General features: G+C 48.2%; 1 protein-coding gene across 1 annotated transcript in view; it reads left to right on the top strand.

Annotated features, from left to right (window-relative positions):
* tmtc1 (transmembrane O-mannosyltransferase targeting cadherins 1) overlaps positions 1 to 18,448 on the top strand; it is a 166,693-nt gene that overhangs the window by 26,785 nt on the left and 121,460 nt on the right. Inside the window, 1 exon segment of the mRNA XM_032504865.1 lies at positions 1,540 to 1,717. Within this exon segment, the coding sequence (XP_032360756.1) occupies positions 1,540 to 1,717 (178 nt within the window).

The raw sequence follows: 18,448 nt of genomic DNA, 5'->3' as shown, positions 1-18,448 counted from the left end.
GTATTGAACCCCGGTATTAAATGGGCCCCAGGGGTAAATTATGAAAGACCAGATCATTGTTAAGCTCTGATTCTATTGGTTTTGCTACAGGTACTGGAGAAACAATAATTTATGTATTTGTTGCTACATAAAAGCAATAATAATTTCGTCACAACTCCAATTTTGTTTAGATTTACGACATTGGTCCTTAATGCATTTTTGCTATTCCCAATCCAAAAGAAAGATCGCTGTCGCTCTCGCTCTCGCTCTCTCTCTCTCTCAGAACACCCGTGTGCGAGGTGCGGGAGCACCTGAGCTCTCACTTGGTGTGGAGAGAACTAAACATACAGAAGTGTGGTTACCCTTTACTGTAATTGATGCTGAAAAATAATAAATAAATAAAATAAAAGTGCAACAAGTATTTTGCATGTAAGGGCGGAAACACAAGTAATCTTTCAAGACTAAGTGAAGTGAAGTCCAACACACAGTTTTTGACCATCTAGCTTGTTCATCTCTGGTTGCCCCCGGTATGTTGTATGCTAGCTGCCTGGAGCCCACACACGGAGTTAAGTCAATTCTACAAACATGAGTTAATGATTGCAAGTAATTATTAGCCAGCTGATTGTTGTGGGCGTGTTCATAATTCAAGGTTGATTGATGTACAGTACAGATGAGAAAATAAAGCAGCTTCAATTCTGTTTTCCTTTATAGGTCCCATGGCATGAACATTTCACTTCATGAGGTTTTCTATCATTAATATGAGTTCCCCCAGCCTAACTATGGTTTAAAATAAAGCTGTGGGTTTGAACAAAAAATGTTGCTCCTTCCATTACCTTGGTAAATAATCTTAAAATCTATCTACTCCTTGTTCCTCTTTGAAAATCCACAATCTATAAATATGCACATATTTATTGTTTCTGAAGTTGAAATATCTCCTACTTCACCCATGAAATAAAATGATATGAATATGATAGAAAATAAAATCTAATATCATGGAATGGCAGCTGTGTCCTAAACCACTGCAGTGCTTTCGGAGTTGGCTTTGATCAGGTTGTTGATATTCTGCTGGGTGGTAAGGGAATTGTCACAGTGTAATACCAATTTATGATAAACCAAGTGAAAATTGCTTCTCACTGTTATTCTACTCTGATGGATTAGCTGCTGGAAGTTCTTAAGCAGGGTGTGATTCCGACACTTTTATTTGAAATTCATGGCACTGCAGAAAATGGATTGAGATTCTGTTGAGGATAATAAGACAATCCCTTCACCCAAGAAATGTAAAAGCTAATTTACCTTGGAGATACCCTCCATAATCCCAGAGCGGAATAAAGCGGAGCGATTGGTTTAGATAAAGTTGACCCTGTTTTTGTCTGTATATGGTTAGGGTTTATAGAAAAATGAATAACATTGACTGTACTTATTTATCCATCACTCTGTTTTTTTTGTATGAATTTGAATCATATCTGATATCTTTTACGCATGAACACACAGCCAGAGCTTATGCAAGTGCAGCTCCTGTCTCATCTCACAGTGCTGAATATTTCTCTCTCTGTCTGTCAGGTTGAACATCCTGCTGGGCGGCATGACACCTCTCTATTTCCACCTCATCAACGTGTGTTTGCACTGTGCCGTAACCTGCCTGCTCATGCACACTTGTGAGCGCTGCGTGTTTGAAGACTGGCGCCTGGCCTTTGTCACAGCACTGCTCTTTGCCGTGCACCCCGTCCACACCGAGGCTGTGAGTACACGACACACAGAGTTCAACCCTCTGGGTTCTACCGTGACATCTTGAACACAATACAAATTGTTTTGCCTTTTCTCAATCTAATTTGAAACTTTGACCTTTTACACAATGTCTCATTTCATTATTTAGCTGCTATAAGAGCAACGACCTTTAAAATCACTGCCAGCCATTTTGCAAGCTCTAATGAGGGCATCAACCTCGGGTCCTGAGGAGCACCTCAAAGGAATACTTAAGCGTTTTGGGAAATGGTTATATGCTGGACTATTTCTTGGCTGGGACCAGGAACTTCCTGGAGCCTCTTCCCTTTTTCTTCGGATCTGGTCCCAGTCAAGAAATAGTCTGGAACACAATCCCCAGATGAACCGCAAACTGCTTATAGATAGATAGATTGAAGATAGATAGATAATTATTTATTGATCCAAAAAAATGGGAAATTACGGTGTTACAGCAGCACACATACATTAGTCACACAACACAGACTATAAATATAAATGGGACACTAGGAAAAAATATACATACATACAGTATACATGAAATAATAATAACAATAGGAATTAAATATAAGAACAAATATTTAAATATATACATCATGGGAAAACAAAATGTGCAACTGCTTAAATAATATGCTAAATGTATGCTAAAATGTAAATAAACCAGTTGTGCAGGTTGCCCTTAGTGCAATATTGTGGTGTCTAAAAGTCTCATCTAGCACCCAGTGATGACATGTTAAAGACTTTTATTGCTTTTGGTAGGAATGATTTCTTGTAGCGGTCTGTGCGGCATCGAAGTTGTTGGAGCCTCTTAGAGAAGCTGCTCCTCTGTTGGACCAATGGGGGGTGGAGAGGGTGGTCAGTGTTATCCATGATAGATAACAGTTTGTTCAGAGACCTCCTCTCCACCACAGCTTCAAATGTTCCCTGCTTGCAGCCGATCACGGAGCCAGCCTTCCTGATCAGTTTGTTCAGTCTGTTTGTATCGCTGGCTCCAATGCTGGTGCCCCAGCAGATGGCGGAGGAGAACAGAGCGCTGGCCACAACAGACTGGTAGAAGAACCCCAACATCCTGCTGCACACGTTGAAGGATCTCAGCTTCCTCAGGAAGTAGTCTGCTCAACCCCTTCTTGTAAACAGCAGTGTTGTTGACCTTCCAGTTCAGCCTGTTGTCAATGTTGACACCCAGGTATCTGTACACCTCCATGTCCACGTCACTTCCCAGTATGCAAAGGGGTTGTGGAGCCGTTCCCTTCCTCCTGAAGTCAATCACCATCTCTCTGGTCTTATCCACATTCAGCAGCAGTTGATTCTTAGCAGACCACTCCACAAATTCATCCACCAGTGCCCTGTACTCCCCCTCCTGTCCATCCCTTATACACCCAACAACTGCAGAGTGGCATGACTCTGAGTTGTACTGGAAGTCTGTGGCGTATAAGGTGAACAGAAAAGGAGACAGCACAGTCCCCTGTGGGGCCCCCATACCACTCACCACCACATCAAACAGAACACGGTCCAGGCGGACAAACTGTGGTCTGTCTGTCAGGTAGTCAGTGATCCAGGAGACTATGGACACTCCAACACCCATCACCCGCAGCTTCTCACCTAATAGCAGTGGCTGGATGGTGTTGAATGCTCTGGAGAAATCAGAAAAAGTGATTCTCACAGTGCCGCCACCGCCATCCAGGTGCAAATGAGCTCGCTGCAGCAGATAGATGACAGCGTCGTCCACTCCCAGACGAGACTGGTAGGCAAACTGTAGAGGGTCCAGAAAAGAACTCACCTGCGGCCTCAGGTAGGCCAAGACCAGCCTCTCCAGCACCTTCATCACATGGGATGTGAGAGCCACTGGGCAGTAGTCCTTAAGGCCAGATGGAGTCGACTTCTTGGGGACCGGGACAAAGCAGGATGTCTTCCACAGCAGCGGTACCCTCTGCAGTCTCAGGCTCAGGTTGAAGAGGTACTGGAGAACACCAGACAGCTGACTGGCACAGGTCTTCAGGACCCTGGGGCTGATGCCGTCCGGGCCAGCAGCCTTGCGCTGATGAAGCAGGGGGGGGTGCTTGAAGTGTCAATGAGAGGAAAAGTGCTGTAGTGGTGGTGGGGGGAGTGGGCTGACTGCAGGAGGGCTGACTACAGGGGAGTGAGGAGGGAGGTGTTGGAACAAAAGAGGGGGGAGGAGGCAATGAGGGGGTGTAGGGGGTTGGTGGAGTGGTGGAGGAGGCAGGGGATGGCTGTGAGCTAAACCTATTGAAGTAGTAGTTTAGCTCGTTTGCTCTCTCCCGGCTGCCTGGTGTTTGTCCTCTTCTCCCCCCACACCCGGTGATCTCTTTCATCCCTGTCTACACCTCCCTTATATATCTGCTGGAGACTGGCCTCCAGCTTCCTCCTGTAGATGTTTTTACACTCCCTCAGTTTATCCCGCAGTCGGTGCTGTACTTCCCTAAGCTCCTGTCTGGCCCATGACCTGAAAGCTGTCTTCTTCTCCTTCAGAAGGACTTTCAGGTCACTGGTGATCCACGGCTTGTGGTTGGGAAAACAGCGTACAGTTCGGGAGGGCATGGTGGTGTTCTTACAGAACTTGATGTATTCTGTGATACAGTCAGCCATGTTATAGATGTCCTCCCCATGTGGCTCACAGAGCACGCCCCTGTCTGACTCCAAGCAGTCCTGCAGTGCCTCCTCAGCCTCCTGAGTCCACCTCCTCACAGTCCTTTTGTGGACAGGCTGCCGCAGGACACAATGAACAGACATAGGAGACAGCAAGACAAGATTGTGATCTGATTTGCCAAAGGGGGAAGGGCAGTGGCACTGTATGCATCCTTAGCATTTGCATACAGGAGGTCCAAAGTTTTATTTTCTCTTGTGGGGCAGTTAATGTATTGTTGAAAGTCCGGGAGGGATTTATCCAGAGAAGCATGATTAAAATCCCCAGAGATAGCAATGAAGGTGTTGGGCTGCTGCGTCTGGAGTCGTGAGACCGTGGTGTGAATGACGTCAGCGGCTGCCTCCGTATCAGCAGACGGTGGAATGTAGACAGCGATCATTAAGGCGGACGTAAACTCCCTCGGTAGATAGTACGGACGAAACCCCACAGCCAGCAGTTCAATGTCCGGGTTACAGAAACGTTCCTTCACATTCACATGTCCTGGGTTGCACCACGTTTCACTCAAATACAGTGCAACCCCCCCTCCAGTCTTCTTACCGCTTTCTGTAACGTTCCTGTCCGCCCGAACGGTCAAAAAGCTGAGTACCGCCACACCATAGTCCGGGATGTGCGAGTGCAGCCATGTCTCGGTAAAACACATTAAGCTGCACTCGCGGAACTCCCTCTGGGTTCTAATGAGCGCTGCTAGTTCGTCCATCTTATTCGCTGGGACGGCAGGCCTGTGTTTTCTTCTTTTTTCTTTACGTTTTATTCCTCCTCTGCAACCCCGGCGTCTCCTTTGTAGTTCCTTTGGGATTTCAGGTTTGGCCCCCAGCAGCAGCACAGGTCCACACAGCGCTATCAGCTGATCGCGTGCGTAAACAATAGTCCCGCTGCCTTGTGCGTAACATGCAGTTGCAAAACAGGACCAAAGTAAGAACAAAACTAAAAGAAAAATTCCAAAATTTACAGGCCCCATCCTTAACACAGATGTACAACACTTAAAGACTAAAAATAAATAAAAATAAAGCGACTAAAAACACATAAAACACGCATACAATCAGGAGCAAGACACAGCGCCATCTTCCAAAATTACTAAGCCATAATGGTAGGCTGATTTAGTTATCTTCAAAGTGAGGTGGGAAAGCTCTTTCCTGTTTCCTATAATATGTCAGTGATTGATGAACTGTATTAACGACGCTCACCTTCTCAGACTATAAATGTATTTTAGCGGGGCAGTATATGGAGAGATGAAGTTGGAGCAACAGTATTGTTTGTCCCCTGGACATCCGTCCAGCTGGGCTAACCTTAGCTACAGTGAACCACACATCAGTCCATCATGTTGATCAGGTCTGCAGATGGGAGCTCCGCAATTTCAAATGAAGTCAATATAATGTGTTATTTACTTTATCCTCCAATTAACTTAGTGTTTACTTGTTACTTGTTCTTTTTATTCTTAATGAAGCCTACTGCGTCAACACAGTCATATCCAGGGTTGGGTATTATTTTTATTTTTTTTCCAACACCAGTGCTAAAACAATACCCTTTTATGTTATATTAGAGTGAACATAATCACCTCTTCTGAAGAGACCATCATGTTTTTTGAATCCTCCATATCCTCCTTGGTTACTAGCAACCGCGTGGAGAATGGGTGGGGGGGGTGATCACAGAAGATTATATAATGTGGCTCATCCCAGAAGTGTTGTCATTACTTAGATTCCTCATGGGGGAGACAGAAACTACGCACTGTAGATTTATTGAAAATTAGCTATTGCCAGTGTTTCCCAAACAAAGACTAATTTGTGACGGTGCGCCACACAATCAACACCGGCTGCCACACATTGCGTTATTAATTTTTTTTTAACACTATTTAAAACACACATTCGTTCAGCTGCACTTTCCCTACTCTCCTCTGTTTAATTTACACGCACACACATAAACAGCCCCTCCCCTCCGTGCACACAGTGTCTGTCTTCATGAAAACAGTGTTGCTAGCGACAAATCTGGCGGCTTTCTATAAAAACGTTGCCAGTTTGTCCAGCAAGCATGCAAGGTATTTTGTTTTGTTTGTTGGTTGTTTTTTTGGGATTATTTTTCCTGTCTTGCTACTTGTGTTTTTTTCTTTGGTTTTCTCCCCGGTCTCGTGTGGTTGTCTCTGTTATGTGATTCCCTGGTAAGTGTCTGTTTGTTCTGCTTCCTGTTTTGTTTTGATAGTTTGGTTTCCTGTCGTGTCTGTCCTTGTCTAGCTTTGCTTTGTCTCTGTTTGATTGTCCTGCCCCGCCCTAATGTGATTCACCTGATGTCTCACCTGTTCCCCATTACCTTGTTACCTCTTGTATTTAACCCCTGTGTTTCATTTGTCCTTTGTCAGATCCTTTTGTCAGTCTGCGTCGACTTGTCTTGCCTGTTTTCCCAGTTTGCTGGTGTTCTGCCTGTTTGCCCTTGCCTCGTCGTCGTGCTCTGTGTTCCCTACCGTTTCTTTGTGGATTGTGTTTCCCTGGATGTCCGTTTTTTCCCTTGGACCTTTTTTGTGAAGTTTCCAGCCTTTGTGCTCCGGCGTTTTGTTTTTCCCTGGCTCCCCGTACTCCTGTTGTGTTTTGGACTTTGCACAATAAACCTGTCGAACTTACTACCTGTCACTCTGCGTTTGGGTCCTCCTTCCGCCACCACAACAGTATTTTTCTTTTGTGAGGAGCAGAGGAGCAGCGCATCCCCCCGTGTGCGTAGGCAAGCAGGTAGAAAGGGGAGAAGGGACAGGGTGGGGTGGTCGGTGTAGGTAGGAGAGACAGCGGAACGCAACAGGACAAAGACGCAGCTGAGCTGACCTGTCCCTGGGCAAGCCAGCCTTTGAGAATTCTTTAATGATATTTTCCCCCCCCTTTGTAGAATTACTTTTTTAAATTTACAAATAGGCCACCTAACTAGTATTATAAGGTAAAATAAAATCCTGTTTGGAATTTGTGATTATTTGGTTAAAGTTTTCTATTTCTTTTCATCTACCTTGCTGACACAACCACTAAGCTTTATGCAAATTATTGAGTAATGATGTCACCAATATGCAAATAAGAGTAAGCAACACACACACACACACACACACACACACTAATTGCTAATTTGTGGGTAACGCTGATCGCTATAGCTTTTCTTACTATGACAAGTCAAAATGTCCGCTGTGAATAAAGGTCTATATGTTGCTCCTGACATTTCCATGTCTGAATGGAAAGCCATCGAAGTGGAACATCTCTCCAGGTCTCATTAATTCAGTTCAGCTGGAGTCAGTGGAAACCAATAGATAATTCTTTGTAATTCACTAGTGCATAATTACATGCAGTAATTTATCCTGTAGCCTATGTGGTTGGATGATTGGTTGAAAGAATTGTGGAATAATGTTTGAGCAAATTGATTGGCCTTGGAAATGCTCTTGCTGATTTGTTTATGAATTAAATTTCCTTTTTTAATACGTAATAAATTATAGTTATTTATCATTTGTTCTATTTAAAATGCAGCCTCCTGCAAGACAGCCAAATGGGAAGCAGAGTCAGGGGCAGAATTTATGCTCAAGATGATTCAGAGTGTATTCAGAGCCTAAAAACAGGCGACATTCCCCTTGGGGTCTGCTTGTTCTGTCCCAGTTGAGTATCTTGTGCTGCTGCTTCCTATTGGACCAAACATGACCACCTCCATACTTATTCAGCAGTCTTTTCTGTGACTGTGAGGAGTTTTATCCAAATTAAAAAAAAAAAAGTACCCTCCACCTAACTAACTAACCAAATTTTTCGCCAAAGGCTTTTTAAAATGCGAGGGGGGGTGATGGGCGCACTCACAGAAACGCTGACCCCTTATGAAGGGTCCAGCACGGGTCGAACGGGGATACACAGGCGTGTGAGAAAATTTTGATCTCACGAGATTTTATGAACATGATATTGGGTCTGGGTCACATCTTGGCCCGGTCTAGCAACTCCGCCACACGCTTTTTACTCTACCAAAGAAGTTAGTTCATTCAATAACTTCGTGTTCTGGCCAGGGGCGCCCGATGAAATTCCAGGGGGAAACACTGTACGATACAGGTTGCCCCTCATACCTAACAGATACAGCTGTGTAAAACAATTTAAAAAATGGACAAAAGCAAAAACGGACGACGGGCCCCCTGTGTGGCCGGGGGGCGCGGAGAGTAAAGGGAGAGAGTAGAGGGGAATCCCCAAAAAACCCCCCCGGGTTTTTCAGACAAATGGCTTCGCAAAAATTTAAACCCTATCCATTAAACAACTTGCAGCGGTGAGGCTTGCACCGGGGCGTCCTAGAAAGCTAACAGCTAACGACCTAACTACACCGAACACTGGGCCCGCGTTTTCTAAAAAAACACATGGGACAAAAAGTTGGGTTATGGAACGTAAACCTTAACCCCTTAAGACTTCTATCTGTTTAGTTTTTGTCCCCTTCTCTGTCCCCTGGGACTGGGTTTCATCTAGAAATAAGCTGCACGGGTGCAGGGGAAATACCGACTGGCTCTGAGAACAAAGGGTTTCGGGGGCGGTATATGCTATCAAAAAAACCCCCCCAGCGCCTAGGTATACGCTTTAAAAAAAGATAACGCTCGATCCCAAATTTTTTCGTGGGAAGTAAAATTTTGACGCAATTTAATTTATTAATTTTTCACCCTAATTCCCCTAAGAGCAAATAAGTTTTCCTAACAAATTTCAATCAAATATTTTTTATTGACCAACTTTTGAAAGTGATCTATAAAAAGATGAATAAGGCCCCCATTACATTTTTTGAAGCCCCAAAGGGGTCGCCTTCAAATTTCTTGTTTTTTCCAACCCAAAAACTCCAAAAAATGAAGAAAAAGGCCCCATTGTAAAGATTAAACCATGGCATGAAGCGCCAGCGAGGTGGTTTGGGGTTTTCCCAAAACCCCTGCCCCGGCGCATGTAAAAGAGTTTTCCCTTAAGCTTATTTAACATAGGTTTGTTTGGCCCGAACATCCCCACGTCCCTTTAAAAGGCGGCTGTTTTTACCTTGCTCATTGCTTTATAAGGGGGGGATTTGTCATTTTTTATCTGTAATCTTTTGCACGTGTGTGTGCTGCTGTGCCTCCCTGTGTGTGTGTAACACGCATAGTGTGTTCGCGCAGTGTATAAGCCTAGGAGCAGTTTACTAATGCACTGTTAAAATAGCAATAAAATGCTGCGTTATTGACTTTAGAGTTTTTGTTGGTCAATGGCTCGATCACTTACCGCTGCCTCAAGTTAGCAATACGCCCAGAATGCACCTGAACACACCTCCCTGTAAGACCAGCACGCCCAGAATGTACCTGAACACACCTCCCTGTAAGACCAGCACGACCATGGGCGCAAAGATGGGGCAGGTGCATTTGCTATTCAGACAACGTGGGCGCTGGATGGGAAATTAACAACTGCATCGGTCTTAAACTTGAAAAGACACTTGCATCGGGCTTTGCACTGCGCTGCTCCGGGTGTAAGATATGATATGTCATTTATGCCATTTTACAGTAATACTGTGAGGTGCTTCACAAGATGGGAACTGAGAGGCCATCATGTTCTCTCTCCTCCTCTGTAGAGTAGACATCTTGAGTCATGGCCGCTTGCCTTTCCAGATAAATTCACATACCTCTGATTGTAATTTACACCAATAGCCAGCATGAGGGGAGAGAGGTAGCATAGAGCTCACAAAATAAATCCTGGGTAAAACATTCATTTTAACCACTGAGATACAGGCTTGAATCAAGATGGGGAGACCCATCCACTTTTCCATGTTTTTCAAAACTTTGTTCAGGGCAACGTTAGTTACTTTGGTAACTCCAGATTCTATTAGTATAGGCTTCGCCCTCTAAGGGCTACGCTATTGGGTTTATCCCTTCGCGCATGCGCAGTCGTGAAGATTTTCTTTCCCGCCCTAGCGTCCAGCTCGGGCCTCAACTACGTCCGCATTTACTGCATATATACAGAGCGGACCCGTTGTTCGACTCCCAAAACATCAGCTTTTTCTTCAACTAATGTTCTAGGAGCAGGTGGCCCGGACCTTAGAGGGCTACGCCTATACTAATAGAATCTGGAGTTACACAAGTAACAACGTTCATTTCGTATAGGCTTCGCCCTCTAGGCTACGCTATTGGTTTAGGGCGAAGCTGATGTAGTCAATGCCACCTGCGGCACAAGGTCCACAAGCCGAACATACACCACATTGCCCAGCGACAATGTACAGAGGCTAGTCAGAGTCATTCTTCTGACAAAGCCTGCCCTGCCAATGGCGTGGCCGAAAAGGTTCATGTGGCCCGCAATATATGCAGTAGTACACTGATTAATGGGGGTAAGCGTGATTGATCCTGTCGCGCATGCAACGGAGAGACATGATTACCTCCGTGCGTGCAACATGATTATGACAATGTATGAGATAAAAACTGTGTCTCACAGAAATACCCCAGGTACAGGAGAGGTGAGACAGCAGAGCAGGGTCATTCGCACTAGGTGTGAAGGAGATTGGCAACAATCAAGGCATCCGCTTTTTTTTTTTTTTTTTTTTTGCACATTCAGCGCGGCATTACGCGTCACTGACTGTGGACAAAACCGCATGAGACATGGAAGATTCAGACATATCTCGCAGATAAAAGCGGATGAAGGGCACGGGGAAGCCCAGGAGCTGCCGCGCAAATGTCGGCTACTGCCATGCCTTTAAATAGAGCCGCAGACGCCGACAGAGCCCTCGTAGAGTGACCCCGAATGTCTTGGGGGGCTCTTTCCCTTCCGAGCTATAAGCCTGGTAATAGCCTCGCACAGCCAGGGGAACAGACGCTGTTTGAGAGGGCGATCCTTGGGAGTGTTCTCTATAATGCACAAACAGCTGCTGAGTTTTCCTGATATTTGCCGTGCGTAAAATGTATTGTGACGAGCGCGCACCGACACAACCGGTGGGAAGCCTCCTCCGCACCGTTAGCGTGAGGTGGGGGAAAAAACCCTCGAGGGAAAACACCCTTGACCGAAAAGAACTAGTTAAAGTCTTCGGTGTGAAGGAGGGATTTGGCTGTAAGGTGGCTGCGCTCCGTCCCCTCTAATGGAGAGGCAGACGGAGAAACTGACAGTGCACATAAATCACTCACTCTTTTGCCGACGTTAGGGCAAGGAGAAGTGCTGTCTTAGCGACAGCTTCTGAGCGAAGCCTGTGTCAGGGCTCAAAGGGGGGCTTCCCCAAGCCCGGAGCACCAGAGCTAGGTCCCATTGGGGGCGAGGGGGCGAACAGCCGGTTTTTGACGCTAACCCCTTCAGAAAACGCTTCACCAGGGAGTGCGCAAAAAACTGTCCTCTCACCGAAACCTTCATGACAGGATGAGATGGCTGCTGCGTATGCTTTGACTGTAGATGGAGCCAAATCATTATCCACCAGAGTTTGTAGGTACGTCAGCACGAGAGGTAGGGACACGATGTGGGGTCTGCGTCCCTCTCTGTGCACCAGCGCTGGAAGGCAGACCACGCCCTGCGTAGCCTGCTATGGTAGAGGGGGCTCTGGAGCCCTGGATCATGTGCGTACCACGGCGGGGGGCAAGCCTAATCTCTGTAAGCGTTCCCGCTCAGCAACCAGCCCCACAGCCTCTGATTTATCACTGGGGGATGACAGATCGCACGTTCAGCTGCGATAGTGCTCTCTCCGCCACGGAATCTGCCAGGGGGGAGCCACCAGCAGCTGAACGAGGGTTGGAACCAGGACGCGCTCGTGCGCTCCGGTGCCACCAGAACATTACAGATCTCCTCCTGGACGCGCTCCAGTAGGCGAGGGATCAGGGGGACCGGGGGAAAAGCATATAGAGGGTTTTGGGCCAGGGTTTGTGGGAGAAGGCGTCTACGCCGAGGGGAGGGTTGTCCCGCGCGGGTCAAGGAGAACCACAGTGTGCACTGTGTGTTCTCTCGTGAAGCGAACGATCCACCTCGTTCCTCCCGAACCTGCTGCATAACGTTGAACGATAGGGGATCAATCTCCACTCGTTGTGGGAGGGCCCCCCCTCGACATCAAGTCGGCTGCCCGGTTCAAAATCCCGGGGATATATACTGCTTTGAGAGACAGCAGGTGGCTGTGCGCCCACAGCAGGAGGCGTCTGGCTATTTCTAACAGCCGGGCTGAGCGTATGCCGCCCTGGCGGTTTATGAATGCCGCCGCCGTGATGTTGTCCGTCCGTACTCACAACATGCCTCCCCGTCACCACTGGTGTAAAGTGTTTCAACACCTCAACACCGTGGACAGCTCCAGGCAGTTTATGTGAGGGAGAGGGGAGGAGGCCAGGCCCCTCCCACCCCCTGTGACTCGCACATTCCCCCAGCCAGTGAGGGACGCGTCTGTGTACACCGTCGCATATGACGTCACTCTGCCCAGGGGAACCCCGGAAGACAGGGTTTGGGGACTCCCCCAGTATGCCAGGTCTGATTGGAGGAATGAGGGATTGGACAGCATTCGCCATTTGTGGCGAATGGGATCGAGCCGCTGGCGGTGAAACCCCCTCTGGACTTTCCTCATGTGGAGGAGACCCAGGGGGACCACCGTGTGTGCCGCGGACATCATGCCCAAGAGCCGCATACCTGACAGCGCTGACACTGTCGGCGCGCGGCCTGAGCGGGACAACAGAGAAGTCAGGGCTTCCTGCCTCGGTGCTGACAGCCTGGCTCTCATGCTGATCGAGTCATGTCTACGCCCAGATAAACTATCGATTGTGCGGGACGAGGGCGCTCTTCTTCCAATTTATGGCAAAAACCCAGCGTTTGTAGGTGCTGCAGAACCTCCATAGTGTGCAGCGCCGCCCGCTCCCGAGAGGGGGCTAGAATGAGCAGATCGTCCAAGTAAAAGAGGACTCTGATGCCCTCTCCCGTAGAGCTGGAGCGCCGTTTCCATGCACTTGGAAAAGGTGCGGGGGCTAGTGAGTATCCGAACGGCAGCCGGTTGAACTGAAACGGGCCCCTTGGAAGGAGAAGCGCAGGAATTTCCTGTGCCTGGGAATGATTTGGATGTGAAAGTAAGCGTCTTTCAGATCCACGGATTTAAACCATTCGTTGGGGCGCACACATTCCAACACGTGCCTGATGGTGAGCATGTGGAAGGGGCGCTCCATGACATAACCGGTTGAATTTCGACAGGTCGAGGATGGGACGCAGTCCTCCTGACTTCTTCGGGGTGAGAAATAGCGAGAGTAAAAACCCTCGTTTTCCTCCCCTGGAGGGACGCGGAAATAGCTCCGCTCGCCACAACCCTTCTAACTCTGACGTCATTGCGTCTGACTCTGCCAGGGAGAAACCGTCGTCTCCAAACACACACCGCGAAAGGGGGCGGGGGGAGGCGAACTGGAGTGTGTAACCCCGTGTATCACTTTGACATCCACGAGTCCATGTGTGTCAAGCCCAATCCATGCCGCGCTGCACTCTGACAGTGGGCGAGCACATGTCTGAGTGTTGTTCACCGACATGGCAAGCAGGGAGCGCAGAGCCCATCCCGCCGCTGGGCGAGACGAGTGATTGCGTCGCCCAGCCCATGGTAGGGCTTTTTCGAAAGGGCAGTGGCCGGTCGCCGCCGTGTGGGGCGGGAGCTGCGGAGGGGGACCGGTGGGGGCCCGACGCCGAAGCTTGGGAAGACGCAGCCGCAGCCGATGCTGCGGGGCGCTTCCGCTTGTGACGGTTGTCATGGCGACGGTGGTGGCTGTTTGATGAGGAGCCTTCCACGAGCCGAGCCTCCGAAGCCGCTCGGCGTCCTCCGCCGCTTGATGGAGATGAGACGTGGCAGTCTGTAGGCGCGGCCAAATAGTCCATCGGGGCTATGGGACCGTACAGAAGCTCGCGCTAATGTCCGTGGCAGCTGAGACATGTGGAGCCAGATGTTTCGCTGGGCCACAGTCTGCCAAGCCATCACCCTGGACAGCGCCACCGTGGACGCCGTGGTCAGGTAAGGATGCGTCATAGCCTTACCAATCTCCGTGGCAAGCTCCGAGGGAGGGCGCCGGGAGTAGTGGCCATCGCGGAGGCGGCGGAGGCCAGTAAGGCGATGTTGTTTTGTGCCGCCAGCCCCTGGGCGGCACATTGGTGGGCCCGGTCAGTGACTTGAGCGCACACTTGATCCTGGGGAGAGGGAGGCGTTGGGCTTCCGGTGGCCGAAGAAAGTAGCTTTCGGAAGCAAAATGGACGCCAGGCTCCCCTCCAGGGGAGGGACTGAAGGAAAACCTGCTCCGTATCGCCCTGAACCCGAGTAAACGGGGCATAGCGAGAGACGGGAGCCTTCAGTTTCCCGGCTGGAGAAAGCCTCCTCCACAAATGGCCGAAGCTCCGCGAAGCGCGGCCAGAGTGGGGCCCGTAAGAGGGCGGCTCCTGGCATAAACATCACCGCTCAAAGGCCGCGAGCGGGGCTGGCAGCTCCGCCGGGAAGCGCTATGCCTCTAAGCTCCGCCGCCTCCTTATGATCTCCGGCAGGTCGGCGAAGAGAGCCTTAGCGGTGGGGCTGGAGCCGGGTGGGGCAAAGGGGAAGGCCGCTCGGGCGGTGCCCAGGCCGTTCGAGACGAGAGAGCTCCAGCGGGAAAGCATCATCGCCGTCTCGAGGCCCAATCCCCCCAAAGGGGAGGAGGGGGACCCTCCAGAGGGAGGAGGGGAAACCGGTGATGGAGCGCTGTCAGAGAGAGCGGAGTCAGCGGACTCATGCTCGTCGAAAAACGCCGTCCGCCAGCGGCTCCAAGGTGCCGCCGGATTCCTGTCTGTCTGCCCAGCTGCCGTCTCCGTCCCCGCCAGCCTGCAACCAGAAAAAGCAAAACTGGCAGGAGGCGTGGCGGGTGAGAGCCTGGCCGTCGTGAACGGCACCCAGGCAGGCTCGCCAACGGGGTGAGGTCCGGCGGAAGGATGTAGCCGGTCCGGCAGGAGGGGCAGACACGGCACCGGCGGAAGGTCTTGAGCTTGACTTCTACTGCGAAGTTGAAAAAAGTGGGAGTCGAACAACGGGTTCCGCTCTGTATATATGCAGTAAATGCGGACGTAGTTGAGGCCCGAGCTGGACGCTAGGGCGGGAAAGAAAAATCTTCACGACTGCGCATGCGCGAAGGATAAACCCAATAGCGTAGCCCTTAGAGGGCGAAGCCTATACGAAATAGAACAGAATAGTCGCTTATTGCTTAATAATCTAGTTGAAGCAGGGGAAGACCTCAATGCCTAAATATTTAAACTGCTTAGCCACGGGCATGTTATCAGAGATGGTTGTGTTGCGGGCAGAGTCATGAAGTAGGACAGATGTTGACCAGTTAATTTTAAAGCTTGATAAGCTACCATACTCCTCGCACAATGATAGAAGGTGAGGAAAAGTCTGTACAAGTAAAATACAAGTACCTCAAGTTTGTACTTAAGTACAGAATTGAGTAAATGCACTTAGTTACATACCACCACTGGGTTACTCTGTGTTCCCATATGTCAGGTAATTTATCACTCACACACCTCTTTACATTTAGAACCTCTGCTCTATTTTCCATGTGATTCCCAAATGGGAAACGCTTCCTGTTAGCTGACTTTGAAAGGTTGTGCAAGTTGTGTCATCTGTGTCTAGGCAGATAGATTATTATTATTCCACTCCCCTACTCCAACAGTTAAGGTGACAATACAAGGCTCGGATGTTCACTACTTGAGCGCTGTACAGAAATTGGAATGGGCACGTAGGGGAGGGCAGGAGATGAATGGAGCAGAGCAGTGTGTGCAACACGGAGAAAGAGTTGAGTGCAGAAAGAGAGATGCATGAGACGTGGTGAAGGGCGATGAAAGGAAACGACAGGCAGGCGGAGAGTGAGGAAGGAAAGCAGCGAGCGAGAAAGAGATGAATGGAGAGCAACAGGGGTTATAGCAGGACAGGTCTCCTGCCAGGGCGCTCCACTGACTCCCTGCACAGACAGACGCCAAGGCACAAAGGAGGAGGAGAGGAGAGAGCAAAGGGAAGGTTCAGAGGAGAGGGAGAGAGAGAGAGAGCTGGGAGTGAGGGAAGCAAGAGGACGAGACAGAAAAGAAAGTGAGAGCGTGAAGCGTGAAGGAGGCAGAAATAAGGTCTCAAAGTCTCCAGGCTGGGGTAGGAGAGAGTTTGATTTCCCTGCTCATCTACCAGCGTGCCAATCAAACTGCCAGCATACAGGCAGAAACTCTTGGGACCGGACTGGGAGAGAGGAGGGAGAGCTGGCAACTGGCTCTGTGTACACACCCTCAAACGACTCACGCCTACTTTCTGTTTATTAGCATTTTATTAATCCTATTGTCTTCCCGTCAAAATTGAAAACATTATGGTTGATACTTTTTAGTCTTTTTCTTATGTTTTTGTCTCTTTTTTGAACACTTTTTTCAATGTTTGTCACTTTTGACGTTTTCAACACTACGTAACACTAACTTATTAACTTTCGTTTTACAGTTATTTTTGAAATCAATCATGTTATTTTGGGTAATCATAAATGGGTAGTTAAAAAGAACGTTGATATAGAGAAACGGGTCTATTTGACCCAAGGACAACATGAGGGTTAAGAGTCTATTTAGGCATAGTTTTCAGCATTTTTGTCTTAATCATACATTTCTTAGTCTATATCCACAATGTTCCACTTCTGGGATTGCTCTCCCCCCGGATGTCACTCTTTTTGGCCTGGTCCTCAGATCTCTGCAGGGTAAATCCAGACAGTTAGCTAGACTATCTGTCCAATCAGAGTTTTCTGTTGACAACTAAAACTACTTCTGAATGTACACATGTTCCACCAAAACAAGTTCCTTCCTGAGACTATTTAGTAGGGGTACCGTGACTCTGTTTGGCGCTTAGCACCGGCCAAGACGTTTAAAGAAAAGCCGATAAACCAGAGCATGCTTTTCTCCCATCCCAGAATACTGACTAGCCAGACCTTCCTCCGCAGCGCTGTGGAGGAAGGTCAATCATTGGTCAATCCTTAATTATCCTACGAGAATAAATGTTACAGTGCAGTAACAGAGACAAACCATTATTTAAAGAAAGGCAGCATCAAATAGAAAGGTCTTCAGCATCACAGCTTGATGTCACCTTTTCCCTCCGTTCATCATTGTTATGTTCCAAATAGCACCGGGATCAGGGTGTTTCGGGTTTCAGACAGACTCCACTGTTTTCTTGGGTCCAGAATGGCCGGTCTGGCAGTTGGTCAATGGGACTCCTTTCACTGAGCTGAAAAGCCTCCATTCATCCATATCTCCTCTCCTCTCTCTGCTGATAGCATGCTGACCATGTTTGGACACCATCGGCCATATGTGTGACACACACACAACACACACACACACACACCCACACACACACACACACACACACACCACACACACACACACACACACACACACACACACACTCTCTCTCTCTCAAAGCTGTTTTAGGATTAAGCAAAGGGACAGGAGACTTGAGACACAACTCTGACAGTCTGTTTGTAAAAAGCTCCCTCTGCATTTGAGTTTGGGTGTGTTTAAGCAGGCTGTACTTTTACACTTCCTCTCCCCCTGTCCTGGGGTTTGGATGCAGAGACGCAGCTGCAGCTGAGCTCAGATTCCTGAATGATTATGTAATAGACCCAAATTAGAGAGAGAGAGAGAGAGAGAGACAAAGAGAGAGAGAGAGAGACAAAGACAAAGAGGGGTTAGACAAATAGGTACGTTTTTCTCCTCCTCCTCACTTTGTCACACTGCCAGCATCCATATGGAGTCATTTATTTCTGCTAATAATGAAACAAGCTGCTGAATTACAATTAAGAGGCTATTCTAATAAATATTTTATTGCACTTTTATAAAGTTGGAGAAGTGCAGTCCAATTTGCAATTTGCAGAGGCATGCAGAGTAGTACAATAAATACAGTAACATTTTAAAAATTAAAAAAGGATAAGCCGTACACATTCTACTTGTTTAACACATACAGTAAATGCAAAAATAAGCTGCACACAGCACGATCACAAATGACATTAACGTGACAATGATGATAACGCGAAAAATAATCTTTGCACAATACGAAATAATGATACAAGAATAAGAGCATAGATAAAAGAACAATGGTCCAAATCTAAACAGCGAAAGCAGAGATATCCTGACTTTT

The sequence above is a fragment of the Etheostoma spectabile genome, chromosome 23, assembly GCF_008692095.1.
Source record: "Etheostoma spectabile isolate EspeVRDwgs_2016 chromosome 23, UIUC_Espe_1.0, whole genome shotgun sequence".
In the NCBI taxonomy this organism is placed as follows: Eukaryota; Metazoa; Chordata; class Actinopteri; order Perciformes; family Percidae; genus Etheostoma; species Etheostoma spectabile.
This window is presented reverse-complemented; position numbering and strand designations above follow the sequence as displayed.